The 18,580-nt window shown below is 48.3% G+C and overlaps 1 protein-coding gene across 1 annotated transcript; it reads left to right on the forward strand.

The window, feature by feature from the left end:
* Positions 1-15,059: 15,059 nt before the first annotated feature.
* Positions 15,060-18,371, forward strand: LOC144676099 (hepatic lectin-like). The gene is made up of 3 exons (XM_078536611.1): positions 15,060-15,177; positions 16,378-16,484; positions 17,654-18,371. Exons 1-3 carry the CDS (start codon positions 15,091-15,093, stop codon positions 17,826-17,828), a joined length of 369 nt encoding a protein of 122 aa, XP_078392737.1. The 5' UTR covers positions 15,060-15,090; the 3' UTR covers positions 17,829-18,371.
* The last annotated feature ends 209 nt before the right edge of the window (positions 18,372-18,580 follow it).

Below are 18,580 nucleotides of genomic sequence, written 5' to 3' on the forward strand. Positions count from 1 at the left end.
GTGACAATTAATTTTCTCCTGGATTATTGTGTCCAGAAGATTCCCCACCATCGCGGTTAAACTGACTGGCCTGTAGTTGCTGGGATTATCTTTTCACCCTGTGTTGAGCAAGGGTGCAATGTTTGCAAATCTCCAGTCCTCTGGAACCACCCCTGAATAACTTTTTTAAGAGATTGTGCCCATGTAGTCCATTCTGGAGCATAAAGGGTTAACAGGTGGGATATGTTAATGTATTACATAGGTGATGATATATCAATAACATCAATCACTCATGAGTTGGACTCTTGAGAGAGGTTGGAATCATGCCTAGGTGTAACGTGCCTATTCTGTAACCTTTTTACAAGTCGTACTAGTAAACAAGTGTTGAGCAGATACCAAAGGATACCTGCAGGGTACCCAATAGCAAAGTCCCATGCCTAGAGGCCAAAATGGAAGGACCATTATATAACATGGTGGCAGCCATGGAGACATTGATGCATGAAACACATGGTTGTTCTCGAAGGAACCACAGGGTGACAGCAGCTAGATAGCAGCTCGTAACACATGGATGGAAGAAGGAAGCACACTGGAGGGAGGTAAGGATGACCATCCCTGGGCTGCAGTGCCTGCCCCTACCCAGTCCATTTGACTGCCTCGAGTGCCTGCAGAGAGGCCAGCAGTGGGAGTTATGGAAACAGCATTGTCTCCAGTATTGAGCAGCAACAGGCCTTCATGAGAAAACGCAGAAGCTTCAGGTCAGGGCCTTTCTGCATGCAGTAGGTCCAGTGGCAGACGGCGATGTCAAAGGGAAAAGAGTCAACCGCTGGTTTCAGCCCATTCTTAATGCCTTTGACACTCAATTATGCCACAAACAAGACTTAGTAACTCACTGAACACATTCTGGCCAGCCCTCGCAGTAACCTGGGGAATCGATTGGATTATTCCAAACTGACCGATACAGTCGGGTGAGTCCTTGCAGATACAGGGGGCTGATTGATGAGCGAATCCATAATCACAGAGTCGTGGGTGTCCGGGATGAAAATCCCACCAACATTCTGCAGAAGAAAGATGATCATATTTCAGATCAAGCATTCCAGTGTGCGAGGTGAGATTGTATAACATCAAGATGGCAAAACAACAATGACTTCAACAACAACCTCAACCTTGAAAAACACCAACAAATTCACCAACAACCCTAAATTTGAAAAACACCAACGAATTCAATAACAACCTCAACATTGAAAAGCACCAAAAATTCGACAACAACCCCAACATTGAAAAACACCAACAAATTCAACAACAACCCCAACATTGAAAAACACCAACAAATTCAACAACAATGTCAACATTGAAAAGCACCAACAAATTCAACAACAACCTCAACCTTGAGAAACACAAAAAATTTCAACAACAATCTCAGCTTTCAAAAACACCAACAAATTCAACAACCCTAACATTGAGAAACACCAACAAATTCAACAACCGCCCCAACATTGAGAAGAACCAATGAATACAACAACAATCGTAACATTGCAAAACACCAACAACTTCAACAACCTCAACATTGAAAAACACCAACAATTTCAAAAACAACCTCAACATTGAAAAACACCAACAAATTCAACAACAACCTCAACATTGAAAAACACCAACAATTTCAAGAACAACCTCAACATTGAGAAACACCAACAAATTCAACAACAACCTCAACATTGAAAAACACCAACAAATTCAACAACAACCTCAAAATAGAAAAACACCAACAAGTTCAGCAACAAACTCAAAATAGAAAAACACCAACAATCCCAACAACAACCCCCACATTGACAAACACCAACAAATTCAACAACAACCTGAACATTGAAAAGCACCAACAAATTCAACAACCTCAACATTGAGAAGCAGCAACAAGCTGGACTCGAGCTCTTGGTCGCTGCCCTCCTTGTATCACAGATGGGGGGAGGGGAGGGGGGGTTTGGGGGTCAGGAGCTTCAGTCAGGCTGTCAATGTGGACGGAAGGAGGAGGCTCCACGTCCCAGGCCGGAACGGTCGCTCTTCCTGACACAGATTGTGAGCCCAAACTCCCGGCAGGACCGGGAGAAGCCAGTCCACAAACTGCAGAGACAGAGAGAGGGAGAGAGGGAGGGAGGGAGAGAGAGAGAGAGAGAGGGAGGGAGAGAGAGAGAGAGGGGGAGAGAGAGAAACAGAGAGAGGGAGAGAGAGAGAGCGAGAGAGAGAGAGGGAGGGAGAGAGAGAGAGAGAGAGGGAGAGAGAGAGAGGGAGGGAGGAGAGAGAGAGAGAGAGAGGGAGGGAGGGAGAGAGGGAGAAAGGGAAGGAAAGAGAGGGAGAGGGAAAGACAGAGAGAGGGATGGAGTGAGGGAGAGAGGGGGAGAGAGAGAAACAGAGAGAGGGAGAGAGAGGGGAGAGAGAGAGAGAGCGAGAGAGAGAGAGAGAGGGGGAGAGAGGGAGAGAGAGAGAGAGGGAGGGAGGGAGAGAGGGAGAGAGAAAGGGAGGGAGAGAGGGAGAAAGGGAAGGAAAGAGAGGGAGAGGGATAGACAGAGAGAGGGAGGGAGAGAGGGAGAGGGAGAGAGACAGAGAGAGGGAGAGAGAGAGGGAGGCAGAGAGAGAGGGAGAGATGCTGAGTGAGATTGCAAGTGAGAGAGACAGAGAGAGATGGTGAGAGAGACTGGGAGTGAGACAGAGAGAGAGAGACAGAGAGAGAGACATAGTGTGAGATGGTGACAGACATTGAAGCTGAGAGACAGAGAGAGGGATGGTGAATGAGATTGAGAGAGAGGGAGACAGGGAGAGAGTTGGTGAGAGAGATTGAGAGAGAGAGAGAGAGCGATGGTGAGAGAGCGACTGAGGGTTTGGGGGACCATTGGTGGGACAGAGTGAGGGCGAGAGAGAGAGAGAGAGAGACAGAAAGAGAATGAAAATTACACAGAAACCGAGAGACAGAGAGAGACAAAAGGAATGAAAAAGAGAGAGACAGTCAGACAGAGAAAGAGATGGGGAGATAGAGATGGTGAAAGAGATTAATAAAGAGAGATGCAGAGATCTGGAGAGTGTAAGAGAAAGAGAGAGAGAGGTGGTGAGATAGATTGAGAGAGAGACAGAGAGAGAGAAGGTGACAGAGAGATTGAGAGAGAGGGAGACAGAGAGAAAGATGGTGAGAGAGACAGAGAGAGGGAGACAGAGAGAGAGAGGTGGTGAGAGAGATTGAGAGAGAGGGAGACAGAGGCAGTGATGGTGAGAAACATTGAGAGAGGGAGACAGAGAGCGAGATGGTGAGAGAGATTGAGAGAGAGGGAGACAGAGAGAGAGATGATGAGAGAGATTGAGAGAGAGGGAGACAGAGAGAGAGATGGTGAGAGAGATTGAGAGAGAGGGAGACAGAGAGAGAGATGGTGAGAGAGATTGAGAGAGAGGGAGACAGAGAGAGAGATGGTGAGAGAGATTGAGAGAGAGGGAGACAGAGAGAGAGATGGTGAGAGAGATTGAGAGAGAGGGAGACAGAGAGAGAGATGGTGAGAGAGATTGAGAGAGAGGGAGACAGAGAGAGAGATGGTGAGAGAGATTGAGAGAGAGGGAGACAGAGAGAGAGATGGTGAGAGAGATTGAGAGAGAGGGAGACAGAGAGAGAGATGGTGAGAGAGATTGAGAGAGAGGGAGACAGAGAGAGAGATGGTGAGAGAGATTGAGAGAGAGGGAGACAGAGAGAGAGATGGTGAGAGAGATTGAGAGAGAGGGAGACAGAGAGAGAGATGGTGAGAGAGATTGAGAGAGAGAGAGACAGAGAGATGGTGAGAGAGATTGAGAGAGAGGGAGACAGAGAGAGAGATGGTGAGAGAGATTGAGAGAGAGAGAGACAGAGAGATGGTGAGAGAGATTGAGAGAGAGGGAGACAGAGTGAGAGATGGTGAGAGAGATTGAGAGAGAGGGAGACAGAGAGAGAGATGGTGAGAGAGATTGAGAGAGAGGGACTGCTGCCCCTGGAGTCAGTACAACCAGCCTCTCATTCTGATCTCAGGGGAAGTGTCATTGTGAAATGGAACCAAGAGGCAGAAATAGTTTTGAGGAAGTTTTCACCCTGACATCGAGTCTGAGGAAAGACTGAGACACATCTGAGAGAGAGAGAGAAGCAGACAGGACAGGGACGGAGGAGAGAGACCCCCTCAGACACAAACCATGGAGCCTGCGGTGTGACCACCTCTCTATACGTCCCTATCCACGATACTCTCCACCTCGCGGATGCTCCACCGTGTCCCCAGCCGCCGCTCCAGCTCCAAATCCCCGGCTTCCAGGAGCTGCAGCTGGAGAAACTTCCCGCACACAGGCTGGTCCCGGGCACTGGAAACGTGTCCGGCTTCCCACATAGAGCAGGATGAGCACACCACGGCTTTGAGCTCTCCTGCCATGACTGACCCCTTTAAATTAAATTAAACCTTTTGGAAGATACTTAATATCAAATAATATCAATTACTCTCGGGCCCTTCTTCCCTGCTCCTCGCTGTTACAGAATATAGTCCTTACAAACGATGAACCACAAAATAAGACATTAAAAACGATCAGTAATAAGAGTAGTAAACGCTGCCCCGGCCGCACTCACAGGATCACCTCGTTCCCGCCTCACCGACTCCCTCAGTCACCCCTGTTCACCCGGCTCCTCTCGCGCTTCCCTTCAACTGCCGGCTCCTCTCGAGCGCGCAGGGGGCGGGGTCACACAGAGAGCGCAGGGGGCGGGGCCACCCAGAGAGCGCAGGGGGCGGGGCCACCCAGAGCGCACAGGGGGCGGGGCCACACAAAGCGCGCAGGGGGCGGGGTCACACAGAGCGGGCAGGGGGTTGTTGAATTTGTTGGTGTTTTCTATGTTGAGGTTGTTATTGAATTTGGTGTTTTCAATGTTGAGGTTATTGAGGTTGTTGGTGTTTCTCAATGTTGAGATTGTTGTTGAATCTGTTGGTGTTTTTCAATGTGGAGGTTGTTGAATTTGTTGGTGTTTTTCAATGTTGAGGTTGTTGTTGAATTTGTTGGTGTTTCTCAATGTTGAGGTTGTTGTTGAATTTGTTGGTGTTTCTCAATGTTGAGGTTGTTGTTGAATTTGTTGGTGTTTCTCAATGTTGAGGTTGTTGTTGAAGTTGTTGGTGTTTCTCAATGTTGAGGTTGTTGTTGAATTTGTTGGTGTTTCTCAATACTGGTGTTGTTGTTGAATTTGTTGGTGTTTTACAATGTTGATGTTGAATTTGTTGGTGCTTCTCAATGTTGGGGTTGTTGTTGAAATTGTGGGTCCTTTCCAATGTTGGGGTTGTTGAATTTGAAAAGCACCAACGATGATGGGGTTGTTGTTGAATTTGTTGCTGTTTTTCAAGGTTGAAGTTGTTGTTGAAGTTATCGTTGTTTTGTGATCTTGATGTTTTACAACCTCGCCTCGCACACTGGAAAGGTTGATCTGAAATAAGATCATCTTTCTTCTGCAGAATGTTGGAGAGTTTTTCATCCTGGACACCCAGGACTCTGTGATCACGGATTCGCTCACCAATCCCTGTTTCTGCAAGGACTCACCTGACTGTATAGGTCGGCTTGGAATTATCCAAACGATTCCCCAGGTTGCTACGAGGGCTGGTTAGAATGTGTTCATTGAATTACTAAGTTTCGCTTCGGGCTTAAGTGAGTGTCAAAGGTGTTAGAAATGGGCTCAAACCCGCTGTCGACTCCTCTGCCCTTTGACAACGCCATCTGCCACTGGACCTACTGCATCCAGAAGGGTCCTGACCTGAAGCTTCTGCTCTTTCACGTGAAGGCCTGACGCTGCTCAATACTGGAGACAATGGTGTTTCCATAACTCCCACTGCTGGCCTCTCTGCAGGCACTCGGGGCGGTTAAATGGACCAGGTAGGGGCAGGGACTGGTAACCAGGGATGGTCATCCTTTCCTCCCTCCAGATTTCTTCCGTCTTCCATCAATGTGTTACAAGCTGCTATCTAGCTGTTGTCACCCTGAGGTTCCTTCGAGGGCAACCATGTGTTTTACGCATCAATGTCTCCACGGCTGCCACCATGTTATATAATGGTCCTTCCATCTTGGCCTCTAGGCATGGGACTTGGCTATTGGGCACCCTGTAGATTCGCTTTGGTATCTGCTCAACAGTTGTTTACTATTGCGACTTGTGAACAGGTTACAGAGTAGGCACATTACACCTAGGCATGTTTCCAATCCCTCTCTCTCTTTCAAGAGTCTAACTCATGACTGATTGAGGTTGTTGATATATCATCATCTATGTCATATATGAGCATATCACACCTGTTAACCATTTATGCTCCAGAGCAGACTACATGGGCACAATCTCTAAAAATATTACTCTGGGGTTGTTCCAGAGGACTGGAGAATTGCGTTACCACCTTGCTCAACACAGGGTGAAAAGATAAACCCAGCAACTACAAGCCAGTTAGTTTAACCTTGACGGTGAGGAAGCTTCTGGAAACAATAATCCAGGAGAAAATTAAATTGTCACAAGGACAAATGCAGGTGAATTAAGGAAAACCAGCACGGATGTGTTCTGGGAAAATACTGTTTAATGAACTTGCTGGAGTTTTATTGATGAGGCAACAGAGAGGGTCGATGAGGGTACCACTGTAGATGTAGTGTACATGGACTTCCAGAAGGCATTCGATACAGTGCCACACAACAGGCTTGTGAGCAAAGTTATAGCTCACGGGATGAAAGGGATAGCAACAACGTGAATAGAGAGGGAGAAACTGTCCCACTGGGGGAAGGAGCGAGGAAGAGAGGGACACAGATTTCAGTTAATCGGTAAAAGAAGCAATTGTGTTTTCCAGCTCGTTGTGGGCACTTTCTGGGTAAATGTCAGGACACCGAACACACCTAAGGGATTGGTCACAGCAAAAGTGCGTAGGTTGGTGTATGAAGGAATTGAGAAGTTAGGAGCAGTATTACAAAGTTGGAGATCTTGTACACATGTCTGAGTTGGTAGGTTCCTCAGAATGAACTATTCTAGACAGGAAAGGGAAAGACAAACTGTACTTCTGTCTCTCACCAACTGTGCGTATGCAGAAGGTGTTTTGAATTCTTTGTGAAGTATGTTGTGGTGTGTTTTCCCAAACCCTCAGTGTGTCTGATCTGCTTTACTAATCACTCACAGCAAACTCAGATTATGATCTACTCGGGCTCGTTTATTTACATTTAAAACCCGGGGCAGGAATGTTCACAATGTCACACTCTCACTCGCACTCACACAACTCACACACCACATGTACACAACACATACACTCACACACAGACACACACAACATATACACAGGCATTCACACAAACACCCAAACACACACTCACACGTGGACACATACAGACACTCACACACTCACACAAGCAAACACTCACACACACAAACACACAGACACACAGACATACACACACAAACATATACATACAAAAATACATACACATACAAACACACACAAAAAAAGAACCCACATACACTCTCTCTCACACACACACACACACACACACACAGATGCACACATACACAGACACACATACGCATACACACACACACACACACACACTCTCACACCGATACAGTAATGGAAGATAGACAAAGGAAAATTTTACAACTATGGATAGTAACAGTACAAGAACCACGGAGATGAAAATGAGTTCACATGATTTCCAGAGTCTGAGAAGAAAAAGTCCAAAGGGTATTTCCGATGTGACCGGGTTCAGTTCCGAGTACAGTGAGAGCTTACTGCACGCAAATTGAATGCCTCGTTTCTGACATGACAACTATGAAAACATTCTAAGGAGTTGCTTCATTGGCTGCAAAAGTACATTGGGGATCTCCTGAATTAGTGAAAGGTGCTAGTGAAATGCAGCGCTTCTCTCCTGTAACATTTCGTCGGATTCCAGCCTGCATTTATAATGGGGTTTTCCAATGTCAACCATCACACTGTCATTCCCCCCATAGCCCTGTACAAATCCCCAACTAATCCCACTGTCCCGCTCTTTCCCCATATCCCTGTATCAATCCCCAAACTAATCCCACTGTCCCGCTCTCTCCCCATAGCCCAGTACAAATCCCAAACTAATCCCACTGCCCCGCTCTCTCCCCATATCCCTGTACAAATCCCCAACTAATCCCACTGTCCCGCTCTCACCCCATAGCCCTGTATCAATCCCCAAACTAATCCCACTGTCCCGCTCTCTCCCCATAGCCCTGTATCAATCCTCAAACTAATCCCACTGCCCCGCTCTCTCCCCATAGCCCTGTATCAATCCCAATCTAATCCCCCTGTCCTGCTCTCTCTCTCCATGCGACGCTGGGACTCACCTCACTGGGGTCCCATCCACCCGTTTCCAGTTTCCTTCACTCTCTCGATCTGTTAGTCCGATCCGGTAATCCCCATGAGTGTTCTCGACAGATTTCTTTATGAAATTCTGCAGCGGATACAATTATGCGGTGTGAACAGTTAGTTTTACGTCCTTAATTCACACTGACACAGACAGACACACACACACACGGACACACTCACCCACTCTCACACACACACACAACTGATACACAAAATGCCCCAAACTCAGGAAATTCTCCCTCATTCCCTCTGATTAAATATCAGGAAGATTGAAGCCGTTGTTTTCCGTCTCTGTTCCAAACTCCATTCCCAAGTTACCGACTCCATCCTGGGAACTCTGAGTCTGAACCAGACAGTTCACAACCCTGGGGTTGTGTTTAATCTGGAGATGCGATTCCCACCCCATATCCGCATCATCACCAAGACGGCCTCTTCCCAACTCCGTAACATCGCTGAGAACCACCCCGGTCTCAGCTCATCGACTGTGGAAACCATCGTTCATGTAGTGTAGAGGGAGCTTTACTCTGTACCTAACCCCGTGCTGTATTTGTCCTGGGAGTGTTTGATGGGGACAGTGTAGAGGGAGCTTTACTCTGTATCTAACCCCGTGCTGTACCTGTCCTGGGAGTGTTTGATGGGGACTGTGTAGAGGGAGCTTTGCTCTGTATCTAAACCCGTGCTGTACCTGTCCTGGGAGTGTTTGATGGGGACAGTATAGAGGGAGATTTACTCTGTATCTAACCCCGTGCTGTACTTGTCCTGGGAGTATTTGATGGGGACAGTGTAGAGGGAGCATTACTCTGTATCTAACCCCGTGCTGTACCTGTCCTAGGAGTGTTTGATGGAGACAGTGTAGAGGGAGCTTTATTCTGTATCTAACCCCGTGCTGTCCCTGTCCTGGGAGTGTTTGATGGGGACGGTGTAGAGGGAGCTTTACTCTGTATCTAACCCTGTGCTGTCCCTGTCCTGGGAGTGTTTGATGGGGACAGTGTAGAGGGAGCTTTACTCTGTATCTAACCCCGTGCTGCATCTGTCCTGGGAGTGTTTGATGGGGACGGTGTAGAGGGAAATTTACTCTGTATCTAACCCCATGCTGTACCTGTCCTGGGAGTGTTTGATGGGGACGGTGTAGGGGGAGCTTTATTCTGTATCTAACCCCGTGCTGTCCCTGTCCTGGGAGTGTTTGATGGGGACGGTGTAGAGGGAGCTTTACTCTGTATCTAACCCTGTGCTGTCCCTGTCCTGGGAGTGTTTGATGGGGACAGTGTAGAGGGAGCTTTACTCTGTATCTAACCCCGTGCTGTACCTGTCCTGGAAGTGTTTGATGGGGACGGTGTAGAGGGAGCTTTACTCTGTATCTAACCCCGTGCTGTATCTGTCCTGGGAGTGTTTGATGGGGACGGTGTAGAGGGAGCTTTACTCTGTATCTAACTCTCATCCATTGTAAAGTTTCTCTTCCCTTTTCCAGACGATCCGGAGATCTTGTACGCGGAGCTGAATCTTCTTCCTGCCTCAGGTACAACTAAGGTCCGTACAACAGGTCAGTTACAGATATCGTATGTCAGTCGTAAGATACTGATTTGTGCCCAACCTGCTGCACTTTAGTTGTTTCTCAGGTGTGTTGTACATGAGGCATTAGGTAGACCTTGATTCTTTTAGTTTCATCTTAAGTTACACCTGAGTCAATATCGTACCTGATCCAACTCCTCTCTGTTTGTTACACCTTAGTTATGTATCTGTTAGACCTTAATTATGGATCTGCTAATCTCTGTTTGAAAATCGAATACCCTCTTCCTAACACAACTGAGCGACACGTCTCTTCCCTGTCATTTACATCTGAGTTACGTTTCCATTGCATCGTAGTTACGTCACAGTTAAGCATGAGTCCTGTCCCTGTTGTACTGTAGTGTGTCACGTGCTGCTTAGTTCCGTGTGTGTTACATCTCAATTGCAGTTAGCTTGCACCACAATCGCACGTCCGTTGCATTTTAGCTGCATTTCTGTTGGACCTCAGCCACGTGACGATCGCACCGTATCTATGTGCCTGTTGTTCCTCGGTTTCCATGCCTGCTCGTTTTGTGTTGCACTTGTTGGAGGAGTAAGTTACATGTCATCTGCCTGGAGCTGGTGAAGGAAGCATTTGAGATGCACCTGGCTATGTTCTAGTTAATCTTGGCATTCTCCAGAGCTGATTGACATGTCGGTGTGTGTGTTGTTGCTCTGTCGTTGTCCTCTGCTTCCCACCTACGTCACACGTACTGACCAAACTGTCCTCACGTTCATCATCCCTTCTCACTCCCTCTTTCCGTCTCTCTCCGACACTTGTAGGTGAACGGGAACCAAGTTACGCCCAAGTCAACTTCACTCCACGGAGTCCGCAGCAGAACCAAGGTGACCCTGGATAAAGGTCAGGCATCCTGGGAGTGTGGGGTCAGAGGTCATAATGGTTCAGGGTAGTCGAGGGGAGGGACGTGGTGAAGTGATTCACCTCCCTATCCCTGCAACCTCCTCCAGCCCCTACAACCCTCCCTAACTCTGTAACCTCCTCCAGCCCCTACAACCCTCCCTATCTCTGTTACCTCCTCCAGTGCCTACACCCCTCCCTATCTGTGTAACCTCCTCCAGCCCCTACACTCCTCCCTATCTCTGTAACCTCCTCCAGAGCCGACAACCCTCCCTATCTCTGTAACCGCCTCCAGCCCCTACAACACTCTCTATCTCTGTAACCTCCTCCAGCCCCTACAACACTCCCTATCTCTGTAACCTCCTCCAGTGCCTACACCCCTCCCTATCTCTGTAACCTCCTCCAGTGCCTACACCCCTCCCTATCTCTGTAACCTCCTTCAGCCCCCTACACCTCTCCCTATCTCTGTAACCACCTCCAGCCCCTACAACACTCCCTATCTCTGTAACCTCCTCCAGTGCCTACACCCCTTCCTATCTCTGTAACCTCCTCCAGACCCGACACTCCTCCCTATCTCTGTAACCTCCTCCAGCTCCTACAACCCTCCCTATCTCTGTAACCACCTCCAGCCTCTACACCCCTCCCAATCTCTGTAACCTCCTCCAGCCCCTACACCCCTCCCTATCTCTGTAACCTCCTGCAGCCCCTATAACGCTCCCTATCCCTGTAACCGCCTCCAGCCCCTACAACACTCGCTCTCTGCCTCGGTCCCGCTCTCTGCCTCGGTCCCGCTCTCTGTCTGTCACTCCATTTTTCTGTCCCTCTCTCCACTCCTTTAAGACGCTCCTTATACCAATCTCTGTGACTGACCTTTTGGTTCCCTGTCCCTAATATCTCCCTGTGTGACTCGGTGTTCGATTCTCTTTGACAACCGTCCTGTACCATGCGCTGGGATGTGAAACGAGGGATATAAAAGAGTAACGTGGTTGTTGATAAAAACAAAAAACTGCGGATGCTGGAAATCCAAAACAACAACATAAATACCTGAAAAAACTCAGCAGGTCTTGCAGCATCGGCGGAGAAGAGCAAAGTTGACGTTTCGAGTCGTCATGACCCTTCATCAGAACTTAGTAGAAATAGGATAGGGGTGAAATATAAGCTGGTTTAAGGGGCGGTGGAGGGGGGCGTGGGGAAGAAGGGGGTGTGGGGAGGGGGTTGTTGGGACAAGCAAGCAGTGATAGGAGGAGATAACCAAAAGATGTCACAGACAAAAGGAAAATGTGGTGCAAAATGTGGTTGTTGTTTCTCTCGATAAGGGAGGTAGATACGTCACCATTGTCTGTTCCATGCAGTTACACAGGCTGCTCAACATGGGTCAATCTTCACTTCTCAATTCCAGATAAAACTGGACTGGAAACACCTGGAGGAAGAAGCTCAAAAAAATCTAGACGTCTCATCGTGGTCGGCCTCATTGTCTTAATCTGCAACTTCGCAATTAATACAGGTCTCACAGTCCACAGTACGGGGAGGAACATCTCACTGTAACACCACGATACATCCCACACCCCTCACTGTAACACTCTGATATATCCCACACCCCTCACAGTAACACTCTGATATATCCCACACCCCTCACTGTAACACTCTGATATATCCCACACCCCTCACTGTAACACCCTGATACATCCCACACCCCTCACTGTAACACTCTGATACATCCCACACCCCTCACTGTAACACTCTGATATATCCCACACCCCTCACTGTAACACTCTGATATATCCCACACCCCTCACTGTAACACCCTGATACATCCCACACCCCTCACTGTAACACTCTGATACATCCCACACCCCTCACTGTAACACTCTGATATATCCCACACCCCTCACTGTAACACCCTGATACATCCCACACCCCTCACTGTAACACTCTGATATATCCCACTCCCCTCACTGTAACACTCTGATACATCCCACACCCCTCAATGTAACACTCTGATATAACCCACACCCCTCACTGTAACACCCTGATATATCCCACACCCCTCACTGAAACACTGATACATCCCACACCCCTCACTGTAACACTCGGATATATCCCACACCCCTCACTGTAAAACTCCGATATATCCCAAACCCCTCACTGTAACACTCCGATATATCCCACACCCCTCACTGTAACACTCCGATTTTTCCCACACCCCTCACTGTAACACTCTGATATATCCCACACCCCTCACTCTAACATTCTGATATATACCACACCCCTCACTGTAACACTCTGATAGATCCCACACCCCTCACTGTAACACTCTGATATATCCCACACCCCTCACTGTAACACCCTGATACATCACACACCCCTCACTGTAACACCCTGATACATCCCACACCCCTCACTGTAACACTCTGATATATCCCACACCCCTCACTGTAACACTCTGATACATCCCACACCCCTCAATGTAACACTCTGATATAACCCACACCCCTCACTGTAACACCCTGATACATCACACACCCCTCACTGAAACACTGATACATCCCACACCCCTCACTGTAACACTCGGATATATCCCACACCCCTCACTGTAACACTCCGATGTATCCCAAACCCCTCACTGTAACACTCCGATATATCCCACACCCCTCACTGTAACACTCCGATTTTTCCCACACCCCTCACTGTAACACTCTGATACATCCCACACCCCTCACTCTAACACTCTGATATATCCCACACCCTTCACTGTAACACTCCGAAATACCCCACACCCCTCACTGAAACACTCTGATATATCCCACACCCCTCACTGTAACAGTCTGATATATCCCACACCCTTCACTGTAACACTCTGAAATATCCCACACCCCTCACTGAAACACTCTGATATATCCCACATCCCTCACTCTAACACTATGATATATCCCACAACCCTCACTCTAACACTCTGATGTATCCCACACCCCTCACTGTAACACTCTGATATATCCCACACCCCTCACTCTAACACTCTGATGTATCCCACACCCCTCACTGTAACACTCTGATATATCCCACACCCCTCACTGTAACACTCTGATATATCTCACACCCCTCACTGTAACACTCTGATATATCTCACACCCCTCACTGTAACACTCTGATATATCCCACACCCCTTACTGTAACACCCTGATATATCTCACACCCCTCACTGTAACACTCTGATATATCCCACACCCCTCACTGTAACACCCTGATATATCCCACACCCCTCACTGTAACACTCTGATATATCCCACACCTCTCACTGTAACACCCTGAAACATCCCACACCCCTCACTGTAACACCCTGATATATCCCACACCCCTCACTGTAACACTCTGATATACCCCACACCCCTCACTGTAACAGTCTGATATATCCCACACCTCTCACTGTAACACCCTGAAACATCCCACACCCCTCACTGTAACACCCTGATATATCCCACACCCCTCACTGTAACACTCTGATATACCCCACACCCCTCACTGTAACACCCTGATATATCCCACACCCCTCACTGTAACACTCTGATATACCCCACACCCATCACTGTAACACTCCGATATAACCCACACCCCTCACTGTAACACTGTTATATCCCACACCCCTCACTGTAACACTCCGATATAACCCACACCCCTCACTGTAACACTGTTATATCCCACGCTCCTCACTGTAACACCCTGATATATCCCACACCCCTCACTGTAACACTCTGATATACCCCACGCTCCTCACTGTTGCACTCTGATATACCCCACACCCCTCGCTGTAGCACTCTGATATACCCCACACCCCTCACTGTAGCACTCTGATATACCCCACAGGACGTTCAGGGAGGACATCAGGAAACACCTCTTCACACAACGGGGAGCGGAAATCAGGAACTCTACCCCCGCCTCCGAAATAAACTGTGGGGGCTGGAGGTCAAAGGGGAACGTCAAAACTGAGATTGAGGGATCGTTGTTGGGGATGGAGGGTCACGGAACCGAGGGAGTTAAGGTACAGAGCAGATCCAATAGAATGGTGTAAAATACTCGAGAGGGGCTGAATGGCCTCCTCCTGTTCCTGTGTAACAGGCTCGAGAGGGGCTGAATGGCCTCCTCCTGTTCCTCTGTTCCAGGTTCGAGAGGGGCTGAATGACCTCCTCCTGTTCCTGTGTATCAGGCTCGAGAGGGGCTGAATGGCCTCCTCCTGTTCCTTATGCCCCGATATATTTCTCTGAATTAAGTCTGTATAATTTTGCAGAGTCTCCCTGTCCGAACAGCTGGAAAGTTCATAATCATCATTGCTATAGATTGTCAATGGAGAGCAAGGAGTGGAACTCGGCAAAACTACAATGTGAATCCCTAAATTCACACCTCATCATCATAAATACAGAACAGGAACAGGTGAGAATGACAGACGCATCTGTCAGAATGAGATAGAGAGAGAATATCCCTCTGCACCGTCCCCATCAAACACTCGCAGAACAGCTAAAGCACAGAGTTAGATACAGAGTAAAGCTCCCTCTACACTGTCCCCATCAAACATTCCCAGGACAGGTACAGCATGGGGTTAGATACAGAGTAAAGCTCCCTCTACACTGTCCCCATCAAACATTCCCAGGACAGGTACAGCATGGGGTTAGATACAGAGTAAAGCTCCCTCTACATCGTCCCCATCAAACACTCCCAGGACAGGTACAGCGCGGGGTTAGATACAGAGTAAAGCTCCCTATACACCGTCCCCATCAAACACTCCCAGGACAGGTACAGCACGGGGTTAGATACAGAGTAAAGCTCCCTCTACACCGTCCCCATCAAACACTCCCAGGACAGGTACAGCACAGGGTTAGATACAGAGTAAAGCTCCCTCTACACCCTCCCCATCAAACACTCTCCGGACAGGTACAGCACGGTGTTAGATACAGAGTAAAGGTCCCTCTACACAGTCCCCAGCAAACACTCCCAGGACAGGTACAGCACAGGGTTAGATACAGAGTAAAGCTCCCTCTACACCGTCCCCATCAAACACTCCCAGGACAGGTACAGCACGGGGTTAGATACAGAGTAAAGCTCCCTCCACACTGTCCCCATCAAACACTCCCAGGACAGGTATAGCACGGGGTTAGATAAAGAGTAAAGCTCCCTCTACACTGTCCCCATCAAACACTCCCAGGACAGGTATAGCACGGGGTTAGATACAGAGTAATGCTCCCTCTACACTACATGAACGAGGGTTTCAGTAGTCGATGAGCTGAGACCGGGGTGGTTCTGGGTGATGTTACGGAGTTGGGAAGAGGCCGTCATGGTGACGATGTGGATATGAGGTGGGAATCCCATCTCCAGATTAAACACAACCCCAGGGTTGTGAACAGTCTGATTCAGACTCAGGGAGTTCCCAGGATGGAGTCGGTAACTCAGGAATGGAGTTTGGAACAGAGACGGAAAACAACAGCTTCAGTCTTCCCGATATTTAATCAGATGGAATGAGGGAGAATTTCCTGAGAAAGGGTTTGGTGTATTTTGGGTATCAGTTGTGTGTGCGTGTTTGTGTGAGTTAAGGCAGTCATACTAACTGATCACATTCCATCATTGTATCTGCTGCAGAATTTCATGGAGAAATCTATCGAGAATAATCCTGGGGATTACTGGATCGGACTAACAGATCGAGAGAGTGAAGGAAACTGGAAATGGGTGGATGGGAGCCCAGTGAGGTGAGTCCCAGCGTCGCATGGAGAGAGAGAGCGGGACAGGGGGATTAGATTGTGATTGATACAGGGCTATGGGGAGAGAGTGGGGCAGTGGGATTAGTTTGGGATTGATACAGGGCTATGGGGAGAGTGCGGGACAGTGGGATTAGTTTGAAATTGATACAGGGCTATGGGGAGAGAGCAGGACAGTGGGATTAGTTTGGGATTGATACTGGGCTATGGGGAGAGAGCAGGACAGTGGGATTAGTTTGGGATTGATACTGGGCTATGGAGAGAGTGCGGGGGCAGTGGGATTAGTTTGGGGATTGATACAGGGCTATGGGGAGAGAGTGGGACAGTGGAATTAGTTTGGGATGGATACAGGGCTATGGGGAGAGAGCGGGACAGTGGGATTAGTTTGGGATTGATACAGGGATATGGGGAGAGAGCGGGGCAGTGGGATTAGTTTGGGATTAATACAGGGCTATGGGGAGTGAGCGGGACAGTGGATTAGTTTGGGATTGATACAGGGCTATGGGGAGTGAGCGGGACAGTGGATTAGTTTGGGATTAATACAGGGCTTTGGGGAGTGAGCGGGACAGTGGATTAGTTTGGGATTGATACAGGGCTATGGGGAGAGAGCGGGACAGTGGGATTAGTTTGGGATTGATACAGGGCTATGGAGAGAGAGCAGGACAGGGATTAGTTTGGGATTGATACAGGGCTATGGGGATAGAGCGGGACAGTGGGATTAGTTTGGGATTGATACAGGGCTATGGGGAGACAGCCAGACAGTGGGATTAGTTTGCGATTGATACAGGGCTATGGGGAGATAGTAGGACAGTGGGATTAGTTTGGGGATTTGAACAGGGCGAAGGGGACAGAATCTGTCAGTGGGATTAGTTTGAGTTTGATACAGGGCTATGGGGAGAGAGCGGGACAGTGGGATTAGTTTTGGATTTGTACAGGGCTGTGGGGAGAGAGCGGGGCAGTGGGATTTGTTTGGGATTTGTACAGGGCTATGGGGAGAGAGCAGGACAGTGGGATTAGTTTTGGATTTGTACAGGGCTATGGGGAGAGAGCGGGACAGTGGGATTAGTTGGGGATTTGTACTGAGTTGTAGGAATCTTGTTGATTCTGTGCAGGAATGTGTCGGGTTTTTAATCGGTATTTTTTATTTCCCCAATTCCCAGTTTTACTCGATGGGGTCAGGGTGAACCGAATAATTGGAATGGTAATGAAAACTGCGCCATTATCAAAACCAGAGGATGGAATGATTACAGTTGTTCCGATCAGTTCCGTTTCATCTGTGAGAAAAGGGCACTGCCCTGCGTCGAGGCAGCTGATATTGAGAAATATTGTTCCTGAAGAGAGACTGGGACACAGAACGAGAGTGTCAGGATTGTCCAAAGATCCCCAGCTCCTCCTCCCTTCCCCACAATCCCCGACTGCCCGAGGCCACGTCCGAAAGGTGAAACTTCATCTGTTCCCCTTTTCTCCCAGTTGAACCCTTCTGCAGCGCCACCAGTGGTAGGAGGCGGGAATGACAGTGTGACGGTTGACATTGGAAAATCCCATTATAAATCCAGGCCGGAATCCAGCGACATGTAACAGGACAGATGTCCTGCATTTCTCTAGCAACTTTCACAAATTCAGATGATCCGCAACCTGCTTTTGCAGCCAATGAAGCAACTCCTTACAGTGTTTTCATAGTTGTCATGTCAGAAACGAGGCATTCAATTTGCGTGCAGTAAGCTCTCACTGGACTCAGGATTAAAATCGGTCACATCGGAAATACTCTTTGGACTTTTTCTTCTCGGACTCTGTAAATCATGTGAACTTATTTTAATCTCCGTGGTTCTTGTACTGTTACTATCCATAGTTGTAAAAGTTTCCTTTTTCTATCCTCCATTACTGTGTCTGTGCATTTGTTTACGTGTGTGTGTGTGTGTGTGTGTGTGTGTATGTGCGTGTATACATCTATGTGTGTGGGTGGGTGTGTGTGTGTTTGAATGTGAGAGTGTGTGTGTGAGTAGGCATGTATTTGTGTTTGTGTGAGTGTTGTGTGCGAGTGTGTGTGTTTGTGCGAGTGTGTGTGTGTGAGCGTGGGTGTGTGTGGG

Source organism: Cetorhinus maximus, unplaced genomic scaffold (assembly GCF_964194155.1).
Source record: "Cetorhinus maximus unplaced genomic scaffold, sCetMax3.hap1.1 HAP1_SCAFFOLD_1353, whole genome shotgun sequence".
Taxonomy (NCBI): Eukaryota; Metazoa; Chordata; class Chondrichthyes; order Lamniformes; family Cetorhinidae; genus Cetorhinus; species Cetorhinus maximus.